At 42.4% G+C, this 27,861-nt stretch overlaps 1 protein-coding gene and 2 pseudogenes across 2 annotated transcripts; 2 read left to right on the forward strand and 1 right to left on the reverse strand.

The window, feature by feature from the left end:
* On the reverse strand, positions 1–27,571 carry LOC129459450 (zinc finger protein 383-like; annotated as a pseudogene).
* On the forward strand, positions 1,186–1,479 carry LOC134732235 (large ribosomal subunit protein eL38-like; annotated as a pseudogene).
* ZNF582 (zinc finger protein 582) lies at positions 7,802–19,116 on the forward strand. Of its 2 annotated transcripts, none has more exons than XM_055239990.2 (5): positions 7,802–8,311; positions 9,704–9,792; positions 11,030–11,156; positions 11,437–11,532; positions 16,670–19,116. In XM_055239990.2, the coding sequence occupies exons 1-5, from the start codon at positions 8,299–8,301 to the stop codon at positions 17,989–17,991; spliced, it is 1,647 nt and encodes a 548-aa protein (XP_055095965.1). In that variant the 5' UTR covers positions 7,802–8,298; the 3' UTR covers positions 17,992–19,116. The 2 variants fall into 2 exon arrangements, with proteins under 2 accessions (XP_055095965.1, XP_055095966.1); XM_055239991.2 differs by having other exon boundaries at positions 7,802–8,089.
* Positions 27,572–27,861: the final 290 nt, after the last annotated feature.

Genomic DNA, 27,861 nt, shown 5'->3' on the forward strand with positions numbered 1-27,861 from the left:
TCAATCGATTTGGAAAGTTTATTTTCCCATGGTTAAGGAAGCACTCACAGTCTCAGGAGGTTCTGATGACACATGCCCAAGATGGCTGGGGTACAGCTTGCTTTTATACATTCTACGGAGATATGAGACATCAATCACTATGTGTAAGATGTACAGTGGTTCAGTCACGTAAGGTGGAAAAATCTGAGCTGGAGGCTTCCAGGTCATAAATAGATATGGGACAAAAGGTTGCATTCTTTTGAGTTATTGATTAGCTTTCCACTGAATACACAATTTAGTCTGGCTCCGTGAATCTGCATTTTTACATAAACAATAGCTCTAAGGAAGCAATCAGATATGCATTTCTCTCAGGTGAGCCTCATAGGGATGACTTTGAATTCTTTCTGTCTGTTGTCCAAAAGGAATTTCCTTGTGGGCAAATTGTGAGGGAGGTATGTAGCTTTTTATCTTTATAGCTATCGTATTTAGGAATCAAATGGGAGGCAGCCTTGCCTGACATAGTTCCCAGCTTGACTTTTCCCTTGGCTTAGTGATTTTGGAGTCCTTAGATTTTTTTTTTTTTTTTTTTGAAACAGAGTCTTGCCCTGTTGCCCAGGCTGGAGTGCAATGGTGTGATCTCTGCTTGCTGCAGCCTCCGCCTCCCAGGTTCAAGCTATTCTCCTGCCTCAGCCTCCCGAGTAGCTGGTATTACAGGTGCACACCACCACACCTGCTTAATTTTTTTTTTTTTATCTTTAGTAGAGACGGGGTTTTACCGTGTTGGCCAGGCTGGTCTCGATCTCCTGACCTCGTGATCCACCTGCCTCGGCCTCCCAAAGTGCTGGAATTACAGGCATGAGCCACTGTGCCCAACTGGAGTCCTGAGATTTATTTTCCTTTCACATCTATCTGATTGAAAACTATACAATTTTTTAAAAGAATAATCGCATGGCAATGAAGCAACATGTAAAAATACTTCTTGTGTTAAGGTTTCTTAAAGGAGGAACAAAGCTGATAAAATTGCATTATGACTGCAACACTGGAAAACTGTTCCTAAAAAGTAAAAGGAACATAATCCACAAAAATTGTAATTGGGTTGTGTTTGAGTGTTGAAATTGTTAGAAATTCGGGCTTTCTTTTTCGTCCTTTTTCCCGGTTGCCGCTTGCTGTCGCGGTCCGTGCCAGCGCCCAGCGCGCCTCATTGCCATGCCTCGGAAAATTGAAGAAATTAAGGACTTCCTGCTCACAGCCTGACGAAAGGATGCCAAATCTGTCAAGATCAAGAAAAATAAGGACAATGTGAAGTTTAAAGTTCGATGCAGCAGATACCTTTACACCCTGGTCATCACTGACAAAGAGAAGGCAGAGAAACTGAAGCAGTCCCTGCTCCCTGGTTTGGCAGTGAAGGAACTGAAATGAATCAGACACACTGATTGCAACTGTATTAAAATACTAAAAATAAAAAAAAAAAGAAAGAAATTTTCGGTGCCACAAAAGAAATAGCATTCGAACAGAAATTTTCTCAGCAAGGCAATTTTACTTCTATAGAAGGGTGCATCTTGCAGATGGAGTAATGGTGAGAGCACACCTGAACAAGGGAGGGGAAAGGGTTCTTATCCCTGACATAGGTAGCCCCTACTGCTGCATCGTTCCCCTATTGGCTAGGGTTGGACTGCACAGTCTAACCCTAAGCTAATTCCGATTGGCTATTTTAAAGACAGCAGGGGTTAAGAGCCAGAGTGGTGGGGTGAGCAGTTTTGGCAGGAAAGATGGTTACGGAATAGGTGACTAAAGGTGACTTAGGTTAGAGCAGGTGACCAGGGGTGACTCAGGATGGAGCAGGTGACCAGGGGAACAGATGTGAACTACTGATCAGAACTGGCAGGGAGGTTGTTTACTGAAACTAGGGGCAAGGAGATGAAGAGAATGAGGAAGTTAAACTTTAAAATGGAAAACAAAGAACTGAACATACTGACATAGATTCTTTGAGGAGAAACTTAGAACTCACTGTATTTAACAAAATTATGATTGATAGCTTCCCCTTGCTTTTTCAAACCAGACAAGCCTTGTTTAAAATAAGGCATCAGTAAACTTCCAGGTTTCTGCAGTCTTTTCGACATTCCACAAATGTGTGAAGAGAGTAGGCATCTTTATGAAACCACCTTTGCAAAACCTGTATCAGTGAGAAAAATTATTACAGTAAACTGAGCTAACCCATCTATCTTGCCTTTCCCTTAATTATTCCTGGGCTATAGGGCTGAGCTAACTTTGGAAGACATTTACGCTATAGTTTAAATAACAGGCTTTGCCCAAAACTCAATTGTTTTTGTAAAGCTAATGGGAGGCCATCAGTCTGGGAGGAGAAGAGTCTGGGTCCTGCTAAGGTGGTGCCATTATTCAACTGTCAGCCATTATTCCAAAGGTTATAAGATATGCAACTTTCCCAATTACTACTGCAAATGACATCACTACTGTAGAACCTCAGATTGGCCTTTTGAGATATCTTTTCAGGTTTTTTCATGTCTGACACCCATGGCTCCACCTGGACCTGATGGTTCCATTTGGACTAACCAACCCAGCTCCTGTGGCACCACCCAGAAGCAATTCAGCCCACACAAGGAGAGCTTTGACCCCCTATGATTTCATCTCCAGCAGCAAGCACCTGTTACCTGGCCACTCCCACCCCTTCCTCCAAACTGACTTTGAAAAACCTCTAATATAAGAGCTTTGGATGAGATGATTTGAGTACGAACTCCATTTCCCATGTGGCGTGGCCAGCCTCGTGTCTATTAACCTCTTTCTCTACTACAATGCCATGGTCTTTATGCAGTGGGCAGGAAGAACCCCTTGGGCGGTGGTTATGTTTAGCTGAGGAGGCTAGGTGGTAACATTTTTTATTTTTAGCCATTATCTCCTAAGCTTCTCCTTTTGGTACAACCTTCTACAAAGCTTGGTAAGAGTCACTAAGTAAACTTTGATTTGCTTAAAAACCACATTTATTCTTTGTCTCAGGTGAGCAGCAACTATTTGGGCTCGTAGCGCAGAGGTAAACGAACTTACCAAGACAGCTGTGGGTGAACAGAGGCAGATGTATTAAAGACAGTATCAAAGTATGTTATCAGGGAGCAACAGGCAGAATCAGTGGAAGAGGAGCTGACTGCAAGGAAATGAAGGCTTGCTGGAGATTTTATAGGATGGTTCCTGGGCTGACTGATAACGCCAAGGCAGCAGGGAGCTAACCTGCATTCTTCTGTCACCCGAGGTGTTTGACGATAAGTGGATGCGTGCGTTTGATGATAAGCAGGAAGTTTGTGAGTTATGTTCATTATTTGCTCAGGAGGGTTGTATGATGTCCTGGGCCACAAAGAAAAGCAAGGCCATAGCTTATCTGCTGCCTTTTTTTGTTTATATATCCTGGACCATGAAGAAAATGCAGATCTATAGCTTATTTTCTTTATCTCTTTGCTTTCCCCTGGTCCCACCAGCCTGACTCCTTTTCCCTACGTAGGAATCCACATTGTTCCCAAATGGGTAATCAGCAGACATATGTCTACCTAGCACACCCAAGTTTAACATAATTATCTAAATGGAAAATCTTGAGGAATAAAGATAAAAAACCCTCTAGCAGGAACAGCAGCTCATGCCTGTAATCCCAAGTGACATAGGAGTTAAAAAGAAATTATTTAGGCAGATAGTGAGGGTAAGGAAATCCTTGGTAAGGTTTTCCTTTTAATGAAAAGCAGCCCCCAAGTCATTTCTTTTCTAACAAAGAGCAGCCTGAAAAATCAAGCTGCAGACATAGATAAGCAAGCTGGAAGCTTGCACCGGTGAACGCCAGTAGCTGTGCCAATAGGAAAAAGCTACCTGGGGGCCAGGCATGTCCAACATCACAGCTCCATTTTCCCTTTTCTTTGTCAATTACGTGTACAGTAAGGAACATACAACGTGGCCCGGCCAGGTAGGGACCCCATCTGCATAATAAAAGATTAGGGTAGGGCAGCGAGCTTCTGATTGGCACATCTGGTCCAACCAATCTTTGGGGCCTATGTAAATCAGAGACCACCTCCTGAAGCCAGTCTATAAAACCCCATGCCCTTCGCCACGGACTGGAAGTCCTACTTGGGAGCCCTTCTCTCTCTGCAGGAGCCAGAGCTGTTCTCTTTTCTCTTTCACCTATTAAACCTCCGCTCTTAAAACTCACTTGTTGTGTGTCCACGTCCTTGATTCCCTTGGCATGAGACAACAAACCTCAGGTATTTACCCCAGACAACAATGCAGCTTCACCAGCATTTTGGAAGGCTGAAGCAAGACGATCACTTGAGCTCAGGAGTTCAAGACCAGCCTGGGCAATACAGTGAGGCCCCCATCTCTACAAAAAAAAGAAAAGAAAAATTAGCTGATGTGGTGGCATGCACCTGTGTTCTCAGCTACTTGGGAGGCTGAGGTAGGAGGATTGCTTAGGCCCAGGAGGTTGAGGCTGCAGTAAGCCATGTTTGTGCCACTGTGGCAAGCCAGATCTCACAAAAGATGAACAGGCAAGCCTCTGTAACAACTGCTCCAGCACTGACTAAACGGTTAGGTTAAATATTAAAGGCTGAGAGAGCCAGCGCCCTAACACAAAGGCTGATGATTTGAAGCATGACAAGATAATGAAGGAGGCCGGGCACAGTGGCTCACGCTTGTAATCCCAGCACTTTGGGAGGCCAAGGCGGGCGGATCACGAGGTCAGGAGATCAAGACCACAGTGAAACCCCGTCTCTACTAAAAATACAAAAAATTAGCCGGGCATGGTGGCAGGTGCCTGTAGTCCCAGCTACTCGGAGAGGCTGAGGCAGGAGAATGGCGTGAACCCGGGAGGTGGAGCTTGCAGTGAGCCGAGATCGCGCCACTGCACTCCAGCCTGGGTGACAGAGCAAGACTCCATCTCAAAAAAAAAAAAAAAAAAAAAAAGATAATGAAGGAATGGTCACACTCCTCATACCAGGATCCATTTAGGATAAAACAAGTTTTATTGGGGGTCTAAAGGAACTCCCCAGACCTCCATAACTTAGTAGGAGACAAGATAAGGATAATTACCTTTGGCACTTGGACCCATCCAGAGTAAGTAAAATTACTGAGGCTCCAGAGGAATGTCCCCAAGACTCAGACCTTAGTTATAGATTAGAAGAAATTAATCACTTGTGTCTTTAGATGAATGCACACTTACATGTAGACATATAGCTTAGAAGGTAGATAAGCACTGGAAAACTTTGTAATTTTGAGTTGGTCTGGCAATATTTTTCTGGCCCTCTCCCTGTACCCGGTTACAGAAATAAAACTCTCTTCTTTCACAGTTCATCAGCATCTTGTTACAGGGCTGCGACATTAAGCAGCCTGACCTTCGGTTCAGTCCAGGAACACCACTGCACACCAGCTTGGGTGACAGAGTGAGACCTTGTCTCTTGAAAAAAAAAAAGTCCTCAGAGAGAGAAGGCCACATGTATTTTGTCCTCAGTTGTCACAAGGAAGATGCAATACATTTATTTTTCTCCTGGATTAGTACAGCAGAAAAGCCTTTTATCCTTTTTCTTTTTTGGCTATGGATGTTTAGTTGCTCCAGCACTGTTTGTTGAAAAGGTTATACTTCCTCCGTGGAAATTTATTATTATTATAATGCACAGATTTTAGGTCAGAAAAATTGGGGGAGGTGCCCAAGGTCACTCAGGGAGTAAGTAGCTAAGATTGGGTTAGAACCCACTTTGTTGTTGTGTGATTCCTTGCTTGGATTACTATGCACAACAGAGTATGGCCCACCTCCCCACAGTTGATCTCATTCAAGTGATAATGGGTGATCCTGAAATAGAAGGAATCTGGCAGAAGCATGGATATGGCTGGGGGTAACAGGAGAGGGAGCTGCTGGAGTAACTGCATGTGCTTTGGCACAGGAATGTGTACTGGGAAGTGGCTGACAAAGACCTATGGATTCCATGGAATGGAGAGGCTAGCTCAGAGCATTCTCATACTCTTAAAAGGAAGAAACTGGAAGCCACCCTCTAAGAGGACCCTGAATGATCCCTGCCTCTTAGTACTTATACTCTTGTGTAGTCTCCACCTACTTAGACTCACAGCTGATTTTGTGACCAAGAGTATAATGGTGTATGACTTCAGAGGCTTGGTTCAGAGTCAGAAGTGGCCATTTATTATCCTCTAAATTTCTCTTTGGCAGATTAATGAATGTGAGAAAGTAAAAATGGTATAGACGAAAGTTAGCCTGAGAGATGGCTGTCTTTGTACCTGTTTGGTCCTTTTCCTTCCTTTCCTCCATAAGCAAATACTGAAGCATGTACATATAGACACACTCAACACAGTGGGATGTTAAAGGGAAAGTAGAGCCACTCGCCCCTTCCCAAGATCAGAGAACATAGGAAAGATGATGACTTTTTGCATCTACCCTCTCCTCTTGAACTCACAACACTGTCCTGAACCACAAATAAGGTCAAGTAGGATAAATCTACAACTGTCTCCTCAACTGTCCGCTCACAAGTGTGAAATTCAACCATCCTTGCTGAAGTTGTCTCTTAATATCAGTCATCAGCAATAACCAACCTCTGAGCTTTGCTTATATTATTAAATCATTTTATTTGACCCTCAGGACAAAGCTGCAAGCCCAGCATTACATTGTTCCTTTTATGGACATAAACAAAAAACTGAGATAGGCATGAAGAAACTAATCCATGGCTGAAATGCTATTTCAATCCACATCTGTCTAACTCTAAAAGTGTGCTTTCCACCACATCACTGAGCCTGCAAGGAAAATGCAGCCTCTACCCTCTCCTGAAGAATGTGTAAAGAGGCAATATGGTGTGTTTTGGAAAAAGCATCTTTGCAGAAAGAAAGCATTAGCTTCAGTCATATCAGCATCCTTATCCAGCAGCAATAGCATTATTTTACATGTATTAGCTCAGTTACTCCTCTCCAACAACTCAATGAATTAGATGCTACAATCATCCTCACTTTCAAATGTGGGGACCGAGGCACATCTCTAAGACTGGAGTTCAGGCATTCTGGCTCCAGTCTTAGAGATGGTTAAGGGTTCACACTCTTAACCACTTATTACACCATAGAGCTCACCAGGTCTGAGGGAAACAGGATCAAATCAAAAGAGTCACTCAAGACTCCGGGCCCGACTCAAGGACAAACTGTTCCACCTCGGACAGGGAGGGTTTCCGCATTCTGAGACCCAGCATAACAGGTCCTGACCGGCATCTGGTACTCGGACTCCCGATCATACTGGGTCACACTGGCTCGGGATGTGTAAAGTCCAGGGCTTCTCACACTTGATGACACCAAAGCCGCCTAAAAACAAGAGAGAATTAACAACTACCTATGGCGGTCTGATATTTGGCCAAGAGATGCCGCCCCATAAAACTCCTTTACATCTTTATAACGTTTTTATTTTGCGTTCTCCTTCATAACCCACATTTAACTCACCATAGATGTAACGTTTAAAATTAGTTACCAGATACACTCTTACGCTTCCAAACTTTAAGCTTCCTTCGAAACCTTCTGGTAAAACTGTTGTTCCACGGAAATGGGAACGTAACGGATGAGGGAATCTTCCACAGCCGCACACAGTTGTGTATCCACCGCTAAACGGTCCCAGTCACACATTCAACGACCCAGGCGGAGTCAGAAGCTACCACCACACACCGTCACAATCACGCACACACAGTGACGGCCCCTTGCCCACTCGGCCACTCGCCCACAATCTCTCGCTAGAGAATCACACGCAGATAGCACACCCAGCACCACAGGCCCCAGGAAGCAACCCAGAGACTCAAACACACGCACAGCAATCCTCCGCGCACTGCGCAGGAACGCCTGCGTCCGGCTCACCCCGAAACATCGCGAGATCCGGCTTCAAGGCCGGACTGCTGCCTTTACGCCTAGAGACTATGTTTCCCAGAAGACACCGCGGCGCCGGCCCTATCATGGCGCAGCATCGCTGTGCTTTGTGCGTCTGCGCCATCTTCCGGCTGCGCACGGCGAATCCACCGGTACTGTGGTGGAAGCGCGCCTTGGGCTGCTGGGGGCCCGGCCGCGGTGACAGTTGGAGCCGAGGAGGCGGCAGGTGAGGGGTTCCGGAGCTTTCCAGGCGCTCTGAGGTCCAGCAGGAGCTGGTGCCGCGGCCGGTTGGGTCTCAGGCCTGAGAAGAACCCAGACGTCTCGCCCCGTCGTCGCTCTGTGGCTTTACCGGCGTGAGACTACATTTCCCGCCGGCCCTCGCGGCGCGCGCCTGCTGGCGCCCCCTTTCTGCTTCCAGCCTCATAGCCCAGGTGCATGGACCCCTTAGGTGGGTGCTCAGGGGTCTCCGACCCCCTGAAATGGCGGATGTTTTGCATTCACTGTTATGCGTGCTTTTTTTCTTTTTTAAATCTGAGAGGAAATCTTGTCTCATGAGGTTCTCAGGAGTTGCAAGACCCCAGAAGATTTAGAACCGCTAGTTTAGAAAAACTTATACTTGGGAACATTTTATGTGTTCAAATTCTATGTCCAGCAATGGGGAAACACTTGAGTGGATCACAGGGCATCCTTTGTAAATAGGATATCGTGCAGTTAATACAAATAATTTTTATAAAAGTGGTCATAAGGAAAAGCTGCCTATTACATCATATTCAGCAACATTCATAATTATTTCACTTACACGTTACTTAGAACCAAATGTTTGTAATGCAATAGGCACTTTATATACTCCTTTACAAAATACTTCTTGTTTAACAGTGAGCTCAAGAACTGGTTAAATGACAACACTGCGAATACTTGGGTGTTTTTTCTTCCAATTTTTTTGTTTTGTTTTGTTTTTAGCCTGTGTGTTAGTGAGTGAGTTTGACTTCTTTTTGCTGAATGGTCTCAAAGGATTCAGTAGTTAATATCTTTGCTTGTCAGTTTTTGATAGTCATTTTTGATAGTCACTTGGCATCCCATTATATGGCTGTGCCAAAAATGATTCAACCTCTTGGCTACTTGTGGACTTGCCTACTTATGTACTAATTTTCAGTTCTCTTATTTAGCAAATATTATTGGACATGCAGCTTTGTGCACTGCTGTGTCTCTATGGAAGGACACATTTATGTGCTGATAATAGAGCACTGGGCGTGCTGCGTGTAATTTGTCTCTTACTGTTCCTTCCAACTCTATCCCATTTGTTGATGCAAGGCATGCTCCATGAAGTGGCATCCACAAAGCCTCAGTTTGGGCTGTAGAGCTTTTTGTAAATTTGGCAGTTGGGAAAAGAGCCAGGTAGACTTTCAAAGGTGTTATATTTGCTGCAGGAGAGAGTTAAATGGCCTAGTCCCGGAAAGGCTTTATTCTAGGCTGGGGCTATGCAAATTTTGCAGGACTTCTATGCTCCCTGGCTTGAGGGAAGCCCTCCTTGTCCTTGAGGTAACATGTGGGTCTCAGTCACTAGAACAGCGCTCAGCATCCCTGTCTCAGACTTCCATCTGCAACGAAACAGAACCACTGGATGTTTAGGGGAAATGGGAGGGAAACGACCACTGGTTCCCCTTCTTGCAGCAGCTAAAGCTGGTTTCCTGGGGTTGGGTGAGGATCCGTTTGCCTCTCCCCCCCCCGCCCCCTCATTTTCTTGGTGGGCAGAGGGCAAGCAGGTAGGGACTTTTAACTTTGGCATTCTAGGAGCTGTGAGGCGAGCCTAGCCTCTCATGTTTGCTCTTTCCTCCCCCAGCTCTACCATCGCAGGACTCTGCCCTTCCCCAAGAGAGGAACCAGGAAGAGGACCTATCAGCCCTTGAAATTCTAAAAGTCATGTCCCTTGTGAGTTTTTAAATCCCATAAATATTTGCTTTCTTTATCTTGAAACTTTCCACCTGGGTTCCATTTAGGAATTTGGTTCTCAGACTTTCCCATTTTAGGGAATAAAAGGAACAGGCAGGAGTCCCTTCTCCCATTGTCCTCTCCTCTCTGACAAATGCCCACAGATTTATTCTCTATAGCATTCTGCATCTCCTGATGGTTTTCGTCTGCTAGGAGGAGAAGCTCATTTCCCTGTATGAAGTGAGAGCATCCTTTGTAAGAACTGAAGTTTGAAGAGATGGAAATGAATGCTTAGGAGCAATCACATATAGAAAAGCAGGGGAGGTGGTGTTGGTTTCAATTTCAGCGCGTGGTACCGTGTCCTGCTTTGGGAATGATTAATGATTGGATATGTAATTGAGGTTTGGCTGGGAATCCATCAAAAATTTGATGCCAGAATTAAAGTCTAGTTTGACGTTGAACAGAGCATTTGAATCTGGGACATCCTCCATTAGTTTCTTTAGCTTAAGAGGAAGAAAAGTACAGAGCTGAGGATGGAGAGTGATGTAGCAAGTGAGATGATCAGCTAGGTGGGTGAGTGGTCAGGGCTTGGAAAAGCCCTAGAGATCTGATCCAACCTCGGGATCCAAAATAAGAGGATGTTTGAGTCATTCGTTTCACTTGATAGAAAATTGTACACTCAATAAAAGTGATCTCCACGGTTTTTCCCATGAAGAAAAAGGCTTGTGTTACGTTCCAACATAATGATGAACTTCCATCTCCAAGAAATTCTTGAGATACATGAAAATCCTGTATCTAAGATAGAAAACATGTTTCCATAATTTAAAAAAATAAAATATTTGGGGAAAATCCGTCAGAAATATTTTTTGTTGTTATTGTTATTCCAAAAGATAGAAATGATAGGTCTCACCTTGAGAATTTATTGTATGCTAAATACAGAGTGGGCAGTGTGCTTTATTACACTGTTTCTTACAATAAGGAAAACTCCGTTTAGCTTGATTTTAATTTTCATCCCAGACCTTCACACAGAGCATTGATTTGCTGTTAAAAGGAGTGTTTGAGAACATTTGCTCATTCTGTTTTACTCATACCCATTTCTTCTGTCACCTTTCACATTCAGTCCCACCCTTCTTGTTCAACAAAACAACCCCCCCTCCTGCAAAGACCTGCCCCACCTCCTTTCATCCCACTGTGAACCATTGAAATACATATGTATCATACATACCTGTCATTCCAGGGGTCAGAATTGTTCAGGGATGTGGCCATAGTCTTCTCCCAAGAAGAATGGCAGTGGTTGGCACCTGCTCAGAGGGATTTGTACAGAGACGTGATGTTGGAGACCTACAGCAACTTGGTCTCACTGGGTAAGGTGATCTCGTCTGTTAGTCTGGAGGTTATCCTTGGGCATGTTCCTTCCTGATCAGTTTTTGGATGCTTTTCAGTCTTATGACTGGTTGGTCATTTTTGAGGGATTAAAGGGCAGCGCTGTTGGCTGAAGCTGCATCTTCCCCTACCCTCAGGCAACTGTCCTATCTTCCTCTGGCACTTCCTGCAAGTGCCTCTCTTGCTTGATGACCAGGTCCTGGATCTGAATTCTGGAGCCCCGACACCATAACCAGGTGGCATGTTTCTTCTCATCTCCAGGTCTTGCCATTTCCAAACCTGATGTGATCTCCTTCCTAGAGCAAGGCAAAGAGCCCTGGATGGTGGAGAGAGTGGTGTCTAGAAGCCTGTGCCCAGGTGAGTGAGGTATCAATGGGAAGGTAGCAGCCACTTCAGGTATCAGGTCAGCTGGAAGTGGCCCTTTGTCTTAGAAAATCTTCCCTTCAGGTTGCTACATTCAAAGCTCATGTCTTATGTGTTGTTTTCCTCAGCTTGTCAGCAGCATTCGACAAAGGTGGCTGCTCCTTCCTCCTGAAACACTTAAAAATTCAACCTGGATTATAGGACTAGATTGAGTACAAATATGGTGGTTCCTAAGGAAAGTGTTTTGTCTTTGGAAACATGTCTGTATCTTTTGACCATTTTTCTTTTTTTATTTATTTTAATTTTAATTTTTTAAATTTTTTTTAACTTCAGGAGGCAAGTGCAGGTTTGTTAAATAGGTAAACTTGTGTCATGGGGGTTTGTTGTACAGATTATTTTATCACCCAGGTATTAAGCCTAGTACTCATTAGTTACTTTTCCTGATTCTCTCCCTCCTCCCAACCTCCATTCTCTGAAAGGCCCATGTGTGTTGTCCCGCTCAGTGTGTCCATGTGTTCTCATCATTTAGCTCCCACTTATAAGTGAGAACATGCAGTATTTGGTTTTCTGTTCCTGTGTTAGTTTGCTTAGGATAATGGCTTCCAGCTCCATCCATGTCCCTGCAAAGGACATGATCTTGTCCTTTGACCATTTTTCTAAAGGAATTTGTATCGGTTTGTTTGAATTCTGGAGTCAGTTAACAAATACTTATTAAGCTTTTATTATGCACCATGGAATATGCCACAGTATACATTGATGAGGCAGGTGGCATTATCCTTGCTTTCATGGAACTTACACTGCAGTGGGAAAATAGACATGAAATCATACACACACGTGGACATGAGCTAATATGTGAAAGAAAAAGATCAGGTTCAGTCAGGGTGCATGGTAGGGCCAATGGCGTCTTCAAGGATAAGGCATTTCAGCTGAGACATGGAAGGTGTGATGTAGCTGGAGAATACCAATTGTAGCCAATGAGTGTGAAGGACCTGAGCAGGGAGCCCTTGGTATCTCTGAGATAATGGATGGCCCTTGTGGCTGAGGTCAGTGAGCAAAGGGAGGAACACAAAGAGATACACTAGGGGCTGGGCATGGTGGCTCATGCTTATAATCCCAGTACTTTGGGAGGCTTAGGCGGCCAAATCACTTCACCAGCCTGGCCAACGTGGTGAAACCTTGTCCCTACTAAAATCACAAAAATTAGCTGGGTGTGGTGGCACATGCCTATAATCCCAGCTACTTGGGAGGCTGAAGCAGGAGAATCGCTTGAACATGGGAGGCGGAGATTGCAGTGAGCCGAGATTGAACCACTGCACTCCAGCTGGGGCAACAGAGAGAGACTCTGTCTCAAAAAGAAAAAAAAAGGATACCCTAGGAAAGGCAACCACGTTAAGAAGTTTGGGTTCTGCACTGTGGGCAGAGGGAAAGCAGTGTAGAAATAGAGCCAAGCCATGATTTTATGGTCCACCTGGAGAGGAGATAAATATTGTGCTTCTTACAAGTTATTCACCTGCTAGTTTCAGAAGTCATTGATAGTTTTCTCTTGGATCAGATATGATTAATAGTTACAAAATAGTGATTTTTTAAAAAACTTTATTCTTTATTAGATCACATACTCCTGTAAAGAAGAGCTTTCTCCCTTTCACCATTTGTTTCTTCATTTATATCATATGGATTAATAGTAGGTGGCATATTTTTTCTCATCTCCAGGTCAGAATAAAATAAATCATATTTTATCCTGTAACAGATTATTACCCATTATCATTATTTATCACAACATTCATATTTTTCCAAATTTGGCCAGTGACACCCTTTAAAACTGGCTCCAGGGTTCTTTGGACATAATCCCCCCCTCTTTTTTTATAAGCACGTTTTTAACTTTTTAAGTTTCAACAATTCAGTAAAAGCTAGTTAACATAAATACAGAACAAGTCCACACAATTGACATCCATGTACATAAATGCAAGAATACCAAACCTCACATGAACCAAAAAGTATCAACTCTTACAATGTTGACTATTTAGCTATGACTAGTAGGTCATAAATCTTCGCATAAGCAAGAGTACACATTCAGATGTTTTTTAAAACTAAGAATAAAACAAGAATTTTATGTTTCTAAAGGGAGAAGCATAAAAGTCAATCTGTCGGCCGGGCACGGTGGCTCACGCCTGTAATCCCAGCACTTTGGGAGGCCAAGGCGGGCGGATCACGAGGTCAGGAGATCGAGACCATCCTGGCTAACACGGTGAAACCCCGTCTCTACTAAAAATACAAAAAAAAAATTAGCCGGGCGTGGTGGCAGGCGCCTGTAGTCCCAGCTACTTGGGAGGCTGAGGCAGGAGAATGGCGTGAACCCGGGAGGCGGAGCTTGCAGTGAGCCGAGATCGCGCCACTGCACTCTGGCCTGGGAGAAAGAGCAAGACTCCGTCTCAAAAAAAAAAAAAAGTCAATCTGTCGAAGAACATAAGGATGTAATAGAAAAGAGATTTGAGTGGGCACAAAGTTAGTACATCGTGTTAATACTTTTACATATTAAAATCCCTCTGCAGCTAGGTGCAGTAACTCATGCCTGTAGTCCCAGCTACTCAGAAGGCTGAGAGAGGAGAATCACCTGAGCCTAGGAGTTTGAGGTTGTAGTATACTATGATTGTGCCTCTGCACTCCAGCCTGGGCAACAGAATGAGACCCCATCTCTCAAAAAAAAAAAAAAAAGAAAGAAAGAAAGAAAGAAAAATCCTTTGGAGACAAACTTTATATAGAACGTTTGTATATGGTTTTTTTTAAGTTGTCAGTGTCATACTTAAACTAAAATGCAGATTGTGCTTTTGTCTCCAAACTGATTGTAATACTTTTGAGTCCAATCAAAACACCTCAGAAACATCCAGTTACTGTTGATTACAATAAATGTGACACGCTGACAGAATTTAAGAGGGTACAATTTTTCACTGGTGAGAGCAGAAAAAGCTTGGTAATTCTCAGTAATGTTGGGATCACTGCAGTGAATAGATCTGCAAAACAACATATCTAAAACCCAGACAAATGTTGTAAATACTGGTTCTGTTTAATAAATGACCAATGTTTTTATAAAAATACTTAACATAGAATTCCCTCCTGCTCTTTCACCCTCAATAAATGCTACAAAGTGCATTCACAAAGAGCCATATTAAGATAAAACTACTGCACAAAATATACCACTCATATATACTGAAATGAGTAGTATCACACTGGAGTTTAATTGTGTACATTTTATATACAGTATAGCAACATCCTTAGCCAGAAGTCTCAACAGAATTATCATGAACATGTTTAAGGGTTATATACATATATCAATTTAAAGTATGAAAAGGTACATTTGAACTTAATGGCAACATTTAAAAATAATATCCTTGTTAGCACATGAACTTGACTCTTTCTATGATGTACGATTCAGCAAATTAGGACAGAATCAAATTCTCAGCAAAAAGTACTTTGAGGCTGGGCACGGTGGCTCACGCCTGTAATCCCAGCACTTTGGGAGGCCAAGGCAGGCAGATTGCTTGAGCCCAGGAGTTTGAGACCAGCCTGGGCAATATGGCGAAACCCCATCTTTACAAAAAAACACAAAAATTAGCTGAGCATGGTGGCGCCCACCTTTAGTCAAGCTATATCTGAGTCTCTTTAAGTCAACTGGGGTTGGTTGCTATAAGTACAGTAAAACCTGCCACTGTAGCTGAAATCATGTACCAGGTAGAATCACAGTCCATTATACCATTCAGATTTTTCATGCAGTTTGAATAATCAGCAAAGTATGTTGCTCTAGAAGGACCTACCCTCAATCAACTGGCCTAATCCTCTAAACAAGGAAAAAAGCCCTTCTTTTTCCAAGGTCACCTTTAAGAAATGAAAAGGTTCAGGTAAATGAATGACATTTAAGAAATTTAAGAAATGTCATTCAGTTGATAATGGGCTTCAGCCATGGTGTTCAACCAAACTTCAGATATAAAAAACACCATGGTGTTCAGCTAAACTTCAGATATAAAACGCTTCACAGAGGAAGACAGCAGCCATGTCATTCTAACTTCTAGCAGACACATGAGAATAGCTGCCACTGTACCAGCATATTCCCCTGGCTCATTCTCCTGCATGTCCTCCAGGCACTGAGGCAGGTTGCAGATCCAATCACACACTTCCTCCATCACTTTTATTTTTATTTTTTAAAACTGCGGTAAAATACAAGATTTACTATGCTAACCATTTTCAAGTGTACAGTTCAGTAGTGTTAAGTACATTCACACTGTTGTGCAACCATCATCACCGTCCATCTCCAGAACTCTTCTCATCTTGAAATCCCCATGATCTTTTTAAAATTCACTCTTTTGGGGGCATAATTTATGGTCAATAAAATGCATTTTTAAAATGTAGTATTAATAAGTGATGACAAATTTATACACCCACATAACCATCACCTCAATCAAGATAGCAAACATTTCCATCAACCCAAAAAATTCCCTTATGCTCCTTCCTGCACAGTCCCTCAAACCAATGATTTGCTTTGGTTTCTGTCACTCTATATAGAGTCTCACAGAAACATTTATTGTCTTAAAAAATATAGTTCAATAGTGATTCTGACCCACACCAACTCTTTTTTTTTTTTTTTTTAAAGTCTCCCTCTATCACCCAGGTTGGAGTGCATTGGCATGATCATAGCTCACTACAGCCTCTAACTCCTGGGCTTAAGCAGTCTTCTTTTCTCAGATGGGACTACAGGCATGTGCCACTGCAGCTGGCTAATTTTTAAAAATTATTTTGTAGACATGGGGTCCTGCTGTGTTGCCCAAGCTGGTCTCAAACTCCTGGCCTCAGGTGATTCTCCCTTCTTGGCTTCCCAAAGCACTGGGATTACAGGCATGAGCCACCATGCCCAGCCCCACACTAACATTTTAGAATCACTTTTATAACCTCTCTTATTACCTCCCTCATCTATGATATTTTCCTTTCACTGTTCTACTGTTCTACTTGTCCATTTTCTAATTGCTTAGCTACATTCAAGAGTTAATAGGCATTGAGTCTAAACCCTCCAGTTCTTATTTTAGTTCCTTTATCTGGAAAAAAAAAGAAACCAAACATACTCGCTTTTTTCATTCTTTCTCAGTATTGGAGTCCAGATATGATACCAAGGAATTATCTCCAAAGCAGCATGTTTATGAAGTCGAATCACCCCAATGGGAGATAATGGAAAGCCTTACAAGTTATGGTCTTGAGTGTTCAAGTTTCCAAGATGATTGGGAATGCAGAAACCAGTTTGACAGACAACAGGGAAATCAAGATGGACATTTCCGTCAAATGATCATCAGACATGAAGAAATGCCCACTTTTGACCAGCATGCATCCCTTACTTTTTATCAGAAAATTCATACTAGAGAAAAACCTTTTGGGTATAATAAATATAGAAAAGACTTCTGGCAAAAGGAACTCCTTATTAATCATCAAGGAATTCATACTAATGAGAAACCCTATAAATGTAAGGAATGTGGGAAGGCCTTTAAATATGGCTCACGACTAATTCAACATGAGAATATTCATTCTGGTAAGAAACCCTATGAATGTAAGGAATGTGGAAAGGCCTTCAATTCTGGTTCAAATTTTATACAGCATCAGAGAGTTCATACTGGTGAGAAACCGTATGAATGTAAAGACTGTGAGAAGGCCTTTAGTCGAAGCTCACAGTTGATTGAACATCAGCGAACTCACACAGGTGAGAAACCCTATCAGTGTAAGGAATGTGGCAAGGCCTTCAATCGGATCTCACATCTTAAAGTACATTATAGAATTCATACTGGTGAAAAACCCTATGCATGCAAGGAATGTGGGAAAACCTTTAGTCATCGTTCTCAGTTGATTCAACATCTGACTATTCATACTGGCAAGAAACTCTATGAATGTAAGGAATGTGGGAAGGCTTTTAATCAAGGCTCAACTCTTATACGACATCAGAGAATTCATACTGGTGAGAAACCCTATGAGTGTAAAGTATGTGGAAAGGCCTTTAGAGTGAGCTCACAACTCAAGCAACATCAGAGAATTCACACTGGAGAGAAACCCTACCAATGTAAGGTATGTGGTAGGGCCTTCAAACGGGTCTCACATCTTACTGTACATTACAGAATTCATACAGGTGAAAAGCCATATGAATGTAAGGAATGTGGGAAGGCTTTTAGTCATTGCTCACAATTGATTCATCATCAGGTTATTCACACTGAGAAAAAGCCCTATGAATATAAGGAATGTGAGAGGATCTTGAGTCATGATTCAACTACCGTTCAACCTCAGAAAATGCATAATAGAGAAACACATGTGAATATAATAAATGTAGAAAAGCCTTCCATCAGCAGTTACCCCTTACTAATCATCAGAGAATTTATGTTGGCAAGCAACCATACGAATGGAAGTAATGGGGAAAGCCCATTAGCCTAGGCTAATCACGACTTACTTCTCCCTCTTGGAGAAAGACTTTAAGAATGTAATGCCAGTGACAATGCCTTCATTCAGAGGTCATCCTTTATCCTAAGTCTGAAAATTCATATCAAAGAAAGTTTTATGGATGTAAATTGTTCAGACCATAATTGTCAAAGCAGGGAAAGGTTGGAAGAAATTTTATTTCTAACACATTCCAGAATCACATTTTCTAACCACAATATAGTAATTTTATCAAGAGCAAAAGTTTTAGTTTTCTTACAAGTTAAAAAAACAGCCAGATTATCATTTGCTTAACAAAGAAATAATTCAATTACTATAAATGGTAATGAAAAGAATGAATTGAGAGTTTAACATGCCAAGAGATGTGAAATGTGGCCAAAGAGATGTGAGGGTAAGGGGAAAGCCAAAGCTACACTGGAGGAATTTTTATAGCCTTTGAATGCATGCATATACATGAAAATCTGAAAGATAAACTCATATGCACTAAACATGCTATTCAAGACTACTAAACATGCTATTCAAGACTACCAAACATCCAGGCAGTGACAGAAGAAAGTAACAGAAAATGATGAAATAAAGAGACCATCTTACAATAATCTCGGTTTTCGTTTCTTTCTGATCCAGAAATAACCTAAATTTAGGAGAATATTTCTTAATTTCCACGTTGTTACATTGTTTTATGTGACTGGCACAGACAACCATTGGTTGCCATCCCAGCAGCCATAACCAATTCCCCTTGTTATTGGCAGCATCTGTGTCTTACCTTAGACTCTGAGAATATCAGATGCTAATTTTCCAGTCTCCTGTGCAGCACAGCATGGCCAGTATTTCCCAGTGTTGCTCAGTGGAATCTGCTGGGGCTTCTGGGAAAGATTTTCCTCATTCAGAAGAGACAGGTTTATCATGAAGACTTCCTCCTCTCTCACTTCCTGCTTTTAAACATTTTTATATGAGAACATGATGCCTGAAGCTGCTGCAGCTATCTTGGAACCAAGAAGAGAAAAAAGTGGACCTCAGAGAAGCTGACCCAGAGCCTGAGAAGACTCAGCTACTAGGCCAATTCTGGAACTGCCTTTTTGATGCCTTGTTATGTAAGAAAAATAAACCTTGATTGCTCAGTTACTTTTAGTTGGATATTTTGTAAATTCACAGCCAAAAGCATCCTAAGTGATACAATATCTAATTTGATTTTATTACGGTTGGTAAATGTGGCCTGAAGTTATCTACTTTTTTTTTTTTTTTCTTTTTTGAATTTTACTTTTTTTGGAGATGGAGTCTCGCTCTGTCACCAGGCTGCAGTGCAGTGGCACAACCTCTGCCTCCCTGTTCAAGCGATTCTTCTGCCCCAGTCTCCCCAGTACCTGGGACTACAGGTGCGCGCTACCATGCCCAGCTAATTTTTGTATTTTTAGTAGAGATGAGGTTTCACCATGTTGGCCAGGATGGTCTGGATTTCCTGACCTTGTGATCCACCCGCCTTGGCCTCCCAGCACTTCCTGTAAGTGCTGGGATTACAGGCATGAGCCACTGTGCCGCCCAATTTGACTTTTGTGTGTGTGTGTGTGTGTGGTTAAATACAAGATGAACATTGAAAAAATATGTATTCTGCATTTTTGGATACAAGTTTCTAAATAAGTCCATTAAGCCACTAGATTGCAATGGTAAAAATCTCCATGTTTTTATATAATTTGGTATGCTGGATCAGAATTTCCTAAAAAAATTTTGCCAACACCTTGAGTTTCCAGACATTTATGCTTTTTAATTTATATTGTTTGACTTACAGGGACATACTACTAACCCTCCATGAATTATACCTTTATCTTTACATAATATCCCATTTTGCCTAGTGCAGGGTATAAAAACCAAACCCAGCCTGCTACTTGCTTTATAAAGTCTGAGCGACACATTGCATTTATGGTCTACAACTGCTTTGGCTTCATTACAGCAGAGCTGAGTAGTTGCCACAGAGACTATATGGCCACAACACCTATATTTACTGTCTGGTTTTTTTGTTTTGTTTTTTGAGATGGCATCTCAAACTGGAGTGCAGTGGCACAGCCATGGCTCACTAAAGCCTCAGCCTCCCATTCATGCAGTCCTCCTACCTCAGCTTCCTGAACAGCTGGGACCACAGGCATGTGCCACTACGCTAGACTGATTTTTTAAAAATTATTTTGTAGATACAGGGTTTTCTTATGTTGCCCAGGATGGTCTCAAACTCCTGGGCTCAAGCAATTCTCCCACTTTGGCCTCAAAAAGTCCTGGGATTACAGGTGTGAGCCAATGCACCTTGGCTTCTCTGGTTTTTTAGTTAAGTTTGGGCCAGGCACTATGACTCCTGCCTGTAATTCCAACACTCGGAGGCTGAGGCAGGAGGATCACTTGATACCATGAATTCTAGAGCAGCCTGGGCAACAAAGGGAGACCCTATCTCTACAAAGAAATGGAAAAGTTAGCCAGGTGTGGTGGCATGTGCCTGTAGTCCCAACTACTTGGGAGGCTGAGGTGAGAGGATCATTTGAGCCCAGGAGTTCAAGGTTGCAGTTGAACTGTGATCATGCCATGTACTCCAGCCTGGGCAACGGAGCAACACCTTGTCTCAATGTTTACTCTTATTGAAACATTGGAATGGCAGATGACTTGCCATTGGCAAACTCGTGTGCTATGAGCCAGAACCATAAATTTCTGAAGATCAATCTCCCCACATTCTATTCTAAGCCTTCTACCCATATGGTAATTATGGCCCTCCTTGCTTTTGATGCTAAGAGCTATCACCTGGCTGCCATTATTCTGAGATCCTATCATTCCCATTGCAACTAGAGAGCCCAGTTCCTTAACAGCACCTCTTGTAGCCAGCTCTCGCCGAGGGGACAGCCACTATCGGCCATCTCCATGACGCTTGTTCTCCCTTCTTGTATATCCACTTCTTTTGATCCCGTCCTCATTTGTCATGGCCGTTCTGCTATCTGCATTTTATTTAATGCGAACCAGTGCTTTTTCCAAGCTTCAAAAACTGTTCCAGCATCCATTAGAAGCATCTTTTTCCCTTGCCAGTGTGTGAATCCTGTCATACAGTGACCCCATAGCAAAAAACTCTCTCCTATTCAACTTTGTATTCTACCCAATGATGCAGCAGTCTCAGGATCTCCTCCCAGGTATACTCTTCTGGTTCTGGCTTGTACATGTTAGCCAGGTCCTACAGCTCCTTTGGTGTATGAATCCATTTCTTACCACAGCAGTCCCAGAACTTCCTCAGTTTCGGATTGCTGAAATTTGACCCATTATTGATTTGGGGGAAAGATACTGTGGAAAGAAAGCATTGTTTTAAAGGGAGCATAGAAGGTATAGGGAAATCTGGGGATTTGAGCAAGGGGTGCAAATGCATGTGCTAAGAAGTCTACATCCTGACTCAGAGTTGCCACTTCCTCCCCACTAAGTCTTTCCTCTTAAGACTGAAAGCAAAACAAGGGTGCCTACATTTATCACTTTCATTCAACACTGTCCTGGAGGTCACACAGCAATTGCAATGAGAAAAAAAAAGAACAGCATAAAGACCAGAAATGAATAAACTGTCTATTTGCAGATGACATGATTGCTTATGAAAAAAATCTTAAGGCCAGGCACAGTGGCTCATGCCTGTAATCCCAGCACTTTGGGAGGCCAAGGCGGGCAGATCACAAGGTCAGGACATAGAGACCATCCTGGCTAACACGGTGAAACCCAGTCTCTACTAAAAATACAAGAAAATTAGCCAGGTGTGGTGGCAGGTACCTGTAGTCCCAGCTACTCGGGAGGCTGAGGCAGAATGGTGTGAACCCGGGAGGCGGAGCTTGCCGTGAGCCGAGATCACGCCACTGCACTCCATCCTGGGCGACAGAGCGAGACTCCGTCTCAAAAAAGAAAAAAAAATCTTAAGAAATCTGTATGACAACTCCAAGAATAAGTGAAATGTTCAAGACAAGATGCAAGATAAATGTACAAAACGCTATTTTCATGTAAAAGTAGCAAACAACTGGAAAAGTAAAAGACAAACCAATTTACATATTGTGAAAATGTCTATGAATAAACTTAAGAAAATACATTCAAGATCTCTATACAGAAAACTACAGGGTATTTCTGAGAAAAATTAAAGGAGACAAATAGAAGTTATGCTAAGGTTACAGACTGGAAGTCACTGCTGTTAAGTGTCAATTCTCTTCAAATTTGTCTAGAGTTGATGCAATCTCAATTATAATACTGACAGGCTTTTTGGTAGGAACTGACAAGGTGACTCTGAACATTTATTAGAAAATGCAAATAAGCTAGAGTAGTGAGGCCAATTTTTATTTTATTTTTTAATCCAGAAAAGCATCACCAGGATTTTTTTTTTTTTTTTTTTTTTTTTTAAGAGACAGGGTCTCATTCTGTCAACCTGGCTGGACTGCAATGGTGTGATCACAACGCACTGCAGCCTTGAACTCCTGGGCTCAAGCGATCCTCCCACCTCAGCCTCCTGAGTAGTTAGGACTACAGATGGGTGCCACCATGCCCAGCTAATTTCTAAATTTTTTTGTAGAGACAAGGTCTTGCTGTATTTCCCAGGCTGGTCTTGATCTTCTGGTCTTAAGTGATCCTCCTGCCTGGGGCTCCTAAAGTGCTGGGATTATAGGCATGAGCCACCATGCCCAGCCTAGAGGAATTTGTTAAAATAACAACAAAACTGGAAGACTTACTACTAAATTTCAAGACTTCCTCTAAAGCTATAATTAAGACAATGTGAAACTACTGAGAAGACAAATAGATTGATCAAACAGATTATTTCAGAAGTGTACTCATGATAAATAATTGATTTTTGCAAAAGGTGCCAATAACAACGTAAGGGCAAAAATGAAAGACATCTCCCAAAACTGGCATCACTATGGGTCAATAATATGGGGGAAAATATAATTCAACATTTACCTCCTCTATTACTCATAATAAAAACATGAAATAGATCTAACAGTAAGAGGTAAAAATACAACATAGCTATAGAAAACGTAAGAAATTCTATGTAAGCTCAGCATAGAATAAATAATACTTCTTAGAACATAAAAAGCAGAACTAGGTCAGGCACAGTGGCTCACGTCTGTAGTCCCAGCACTTTGGGAGGCTGAGGCAGATGGACTACTTGAGCTCAGGAGGTCGAGACAAGCCTGGACAACATGGCGAAACCTAGTCTCTACAAAAAATATAGAAATTAGGTGTGGTGGCACATGCCTGTAGTCCCAGCTACTTGAGAGGCTGAGGTGGGAGGATCACTTGAGCCCGGGAGGCAGAGACTGCAGTGAGCCATGATTGTGCCACTGCACTCCAGCCTGGGTGACAGAGTAAGACCCTGTCTGAAAAATAAAAGCATAACTATTAAAAAATGTGATTAACTGGATGTGATCAAACTTAAAAGCTTTTATCACCGTTATGTAAATGAAAAGGTAGGTTACAGAATAGAAAATATTTCCAAAATCTGGTGAACTCTCATAACTGCACACTAAGAAAAACCTCTAATTTTTTTATTATACTTTTAGGGTACATGTGCACAACGTGCAGGTTTGTTACATATGTATACATGTGCCATGTTGGTGTGCTGCACCCATTAACTCATTTACATTAGGGGGAGGGGGGAGGGATAGCATTAGGAGATATACCTAATAAAAAATCTCTAATTTAAAAAATAATCTGCAAGACTTCAACACACACTTCACAAAAAATATATATCAACAGTCAAGGGAAGGCATTTTTAAGTTAAATTAAGAGTGCAATGAAATATCATTTCATACAAACTAAGATAGCATATTTAAAAAGACTGAGAGTACAAAGTACTGGTGATGATATGGAATAATCAGAATTAACATTTTGAGTTTTGGTTATTTGCTAACATTTTCCATTACACATTCTACAGTGTCGAGTAAGGTGAGAGCTGCATCTAAAGGACTTCCCGCATTGACTGCACTGAAAGGGTTTTTCACCAGTATGAATTCTATTATGTTGACAAAGTATGGAGGAAGTATTAAAGGCCTTCCCACAGGCATGGCATTTATAGGGTTTCTCTCCACTGTGTGTTCTCATATGAGTTACAAGGGAAGAGTGCGCACTGAAGGCTTTTCCACATTCCTTTTATTTATACGGTTTCTCTCCACTGTGTGTTCTCTTATGAGTAACAAGAGAAGAATGGGCGCTAAAGGACTTTCCACATTCCTTACATTCGTAGGGTTTTTCACCAGTATGAATTCTCCTGTGCAGAGTGAACTGCATGACACGACAGAAGGTCTTTTTGCAGTCCTTACATTGATATGGTTTTTCTCCAGTGTGAATTCTCCAATGTGCAATCAGGGAAGACAGGCGCACAAAAGATTTCTTACACTTACTACACTCATAGGGTTTTTCTCCAGAATGAGTTTTCTGATGTCTAATGAGCTAGGCACTTTGAGTGAAGGCTCTGCCACACTCCTTACATTCATACGGCTTTTCTCCACTACGAATTCGCTGGTGATCCATAAGAGCTGAGGAATGGCTGAAGGCCTTTCCACATTCACTGCATTCATGGAACTTTTCTCCCATATGTGTAGTCTGATGCTGTGTGAGATGAGTCATCTGGCTGAAGGTTTTCCTACATTCCTTACATTTGTAAGTTTTCTCACCAGTGTGAATTATCTCATGCTGGGTAAGGTGTGCCCTCTGGTTGAAGGTTTTACTACATTCGTTACATTTATAGGGTCTCTCTCTCGTGTGGATTCTTTGATGCTGAATGAGAGTTGATCGATGAGTGAAGTATTTCCCACAATCTAAACACTGATTGCATTTCTTTCATGTATGATTTCTCTTATGGAGAGTAAGCTGCGTATTGTGGCAGTATACATTTCCACATTCCTTACATACGTTTCTTATACATTTTATCATGGTGTCAAACTGAGATAATACTTCATTAATAGCCGTCTTTGCAGATAACTCCTTAATCTCTGCACCTGGCACATCTGAAAGGGAAAAAAATCAATGAACAGAAGCAAATTAAACTAATGTAATATACCTGTCTTTTATCTTTTCAATCCCACTTTAGGCACCTACTGAAGAAACTAAGATACCAGTTTTTAAGGTTATATTGATAAGAATGCTTATTGAAATAGGCTTTATATTGGAAACAAACTAGGGGTCCCTCATCATGAACCATGGTATATCTCTATCTGTAGTACTACTTAGCTACTAAAAAAAGAGTGAACTTCAGCTGTTTTCTGAGCTGCAGGATAATGTATTAAGTGAAAAGAACAAGATGCAGTGTGCTAAGTTATACCACAAGTTTCAAAACACAAAAAGGTAAATGATAGTTGGTCAACTAGAAACATCCCAAATGTCTATCAACAGGAAAATGAGTAAGTAGAGTGTAATATATTAACACAATGGAATACTCAGCAAAACAACAACAAATAATGGACATCAATGAACATTAAAATCATTATGTTGAGTTAATGAAGCCAGACACACACCTACATACTACTTGACTCCATTTACGTGAAGCCAAGCAAAACAAATCCACTGTCATCAAAACAAGAATTTAGTTTCCTCTGAGGGCCAGGGCAGGGAAAAGTACATGAAAAATACTTGGAGGAGTGATGGAAATCTATCTTGATGGTGAAAATATCAACAGAGTTAAGGAAGCACTGGAAGTATGGAGGAAATGGGATAAGAACTGCTGGTTAAAAAAAGCCTTAGCTTAAATACTTCACATCAAAATACAGAAACAAAAAAGTGGTAAAAATGTTTTTTTCTGCATGGTTGTTACATGACGGTTGAAATTTTTTATTAATTTTTCTTTTAAAATACATAAATATAATTTAACAACTTCATGAATAGCTTGAGTCATCATAACAAACAATGTGTAGGGAAAATATTGCCTGTTTTCCTAAAAGAAAGAAAATATAAGTTTCCCCTTTGAGAAGAAAATCTATTTTTCAAACAAAAAGTCTTGGTGACTACGCTTAGTGGGCTAAGAATCAAATCTGGTTGTATTCGCACAAAATTTCAGAGACCATGCAAACACCCTGAAGAGAACCCTTTTTTGGGAAATAGAGCCAGCTCATCCATCTTCTCCCTTGCAGCATACTTCTTGTTCCTCATTTACAGAAAGCCAATAGGTATTTCCCAGAATTCCACAGATGAAGCCTGTGACTTGAAGCTGCCCAACGTCAAACTGGAACCTGTGATCCAAAACACTATCTTTCACTAATGTCCTAGTAAATGGCCTGACTTTGTTAACCTGGACCTTCATGCTCAAGATATCAATCACATTCCCATTCCCCCAAATTTCCAAAGGCAGATTACCGAGTCTGAACCACTCATTAGCATTTTCTATGCTGCATCCTCTCAGTCCAGAGCTGTAAAGAAATTCAAAGATGACTGAGTATTCACCTCTACTTCAAGAAGACGACAGTCCCCGGATAAAGGTTCTCGTCTTCTCCAGGGAATGTATCTTTGACCCACCACACAGTGCTTAAAAGAAGACTGGTGACTGGAGATTCAGATTAATTCATTCAGTGACTAAATGAACACTAAAGTACAGGACATGGACTCTGAGAAGAGAGGTCCCTACAGTCCCATGTGTTGCTGAATGAAAAGACCTGAGCCTTGTCCCGGTGTCAGTCTTTACCACCCAAGTAAGCAAAATTAGATGTGCCCAGGACTTAAAACCTATGATGTTGCAGGAAAAAAAGATAAAACAAAAACTCACCTGAGATATGGCTAATGCGCACTGCGCTGGAACAGTGTCCTGAACAGTGACCGGGTCCTGGAAATGCAGAGCTAAGGAGAAGGAAGAAAACTTCAGAGACGAGATTCTCGAACCCACTGCCACCCATTTTCAACCATGTTCCTAACAAACTCCGAAAACGACAGATTTCACTGTTTAGCGAGCAGCTCTGGTTCCTAAAAATGTAACTGGCCTTTTTCCAATGCCCCAGGCGCCTACTCTGGGATAGAACCATTCACACAAATGTGTCCTCTGTGTACACAAACGCCCCAACGCACTGATCACGCGCGCATTGTTGTCAGGCACCCGCCACCTCCAAACTCAGGCCCGGACGCCAGCTCTGACCTGCCCGGATCCCTGGGCCTCTGGCCATTCAGCCGGCCACTCCTCCCCGGAGCGCCTCTGAGACGGACCGCCCCGACGCAACACAAACCTCATAATGGCCCAGGCTCCGCGTGGCGCTGGGAAAATACCGCCCAAGAAAGGAGAAACGGCGACGCTGCTCACCCAGGTCTCCTTGGAGCCCGCCGACCTGAAGCAGCGGCCGCACCGCGTATGCGCCCGGGTGGTTTCTGGGAGTAGGCGAGGACTCGCAGTGCGCATGTGCAGCCCCATGGCCCCGCTCCCAGTGACCGGAATGCAGAGGCCTACAAGGGCTAAGAGACAAGCTACCTGGGACACAAAGTACGCGTGCGTACTGACGCCCCGTAGGGCCTCGACGCGGAGCCTGGTGGAGAGGGTTCCGCTGGTGATTGAGTACGCAGGCGTGAGTTCGGCCTTGGGGGCGTGGCTTTGTGCCCGTTGGCGGTGTTGAGAACGCTGCGCCTGCGCAGAGAATCAAGCGGGTGCCCTCTGAGGGCTGAAGCGTGTATCAGTACCAGGTTCAGACTTCGTGGGAGGCTTTAAGAGGTGGGGAAAGTGCGTATGATAATACATTGGCGTGGATATGTGCGTCGTAAGTTTGGGAAAGTGTTTGTTATGAGAGGTGGGTAGGACCATCGAGCGTCTGCTTTGGTGTATCTGATGGCCCCATTCTCTGTGAGGTTAGGCCCATTCTCCGTGAGGTTATGTGATTTGATATGTGACCCTATATGCATCTCTGTGGGTGTTTGGTT

Source organism: Symphalangus syndactylus, chromosome 13, assembly GCF_028878055.3.
Source record: "Symphalangus syndactylus isolate Jambi chromosome 13, NHGRI_mSymSyn1-v2.1_pri, whole genome shotgun sequence".
In the NCBI taxonomy this organism is placed as follows: Eukaryota; Metazoa; Chordata; class Mammalia; order Primates; family Hylobatidae; genus Symphalangus; species Symphalangus syndactylus.

Bases quoted from the DNA above. Each gene is read 5' to 3' on its own strand.
- ZNF582 (XM_055239990.2), top strand. The intron at 9,793-11,029 runs GTGAGTTTTTAA...CTGTCATTCCAG, and splicing joins TTCTAAAAGTCATGTCCCTT to GGGTCAGAATTGTTCAGGGA. The intron at 11,157-11,436 runs GTAAGGTGATCT...TCTCATCTCCAG, and splicing joins CAGCAACTTGGTCTCACTGG to GTCTTGCCATTTCCAAACCT.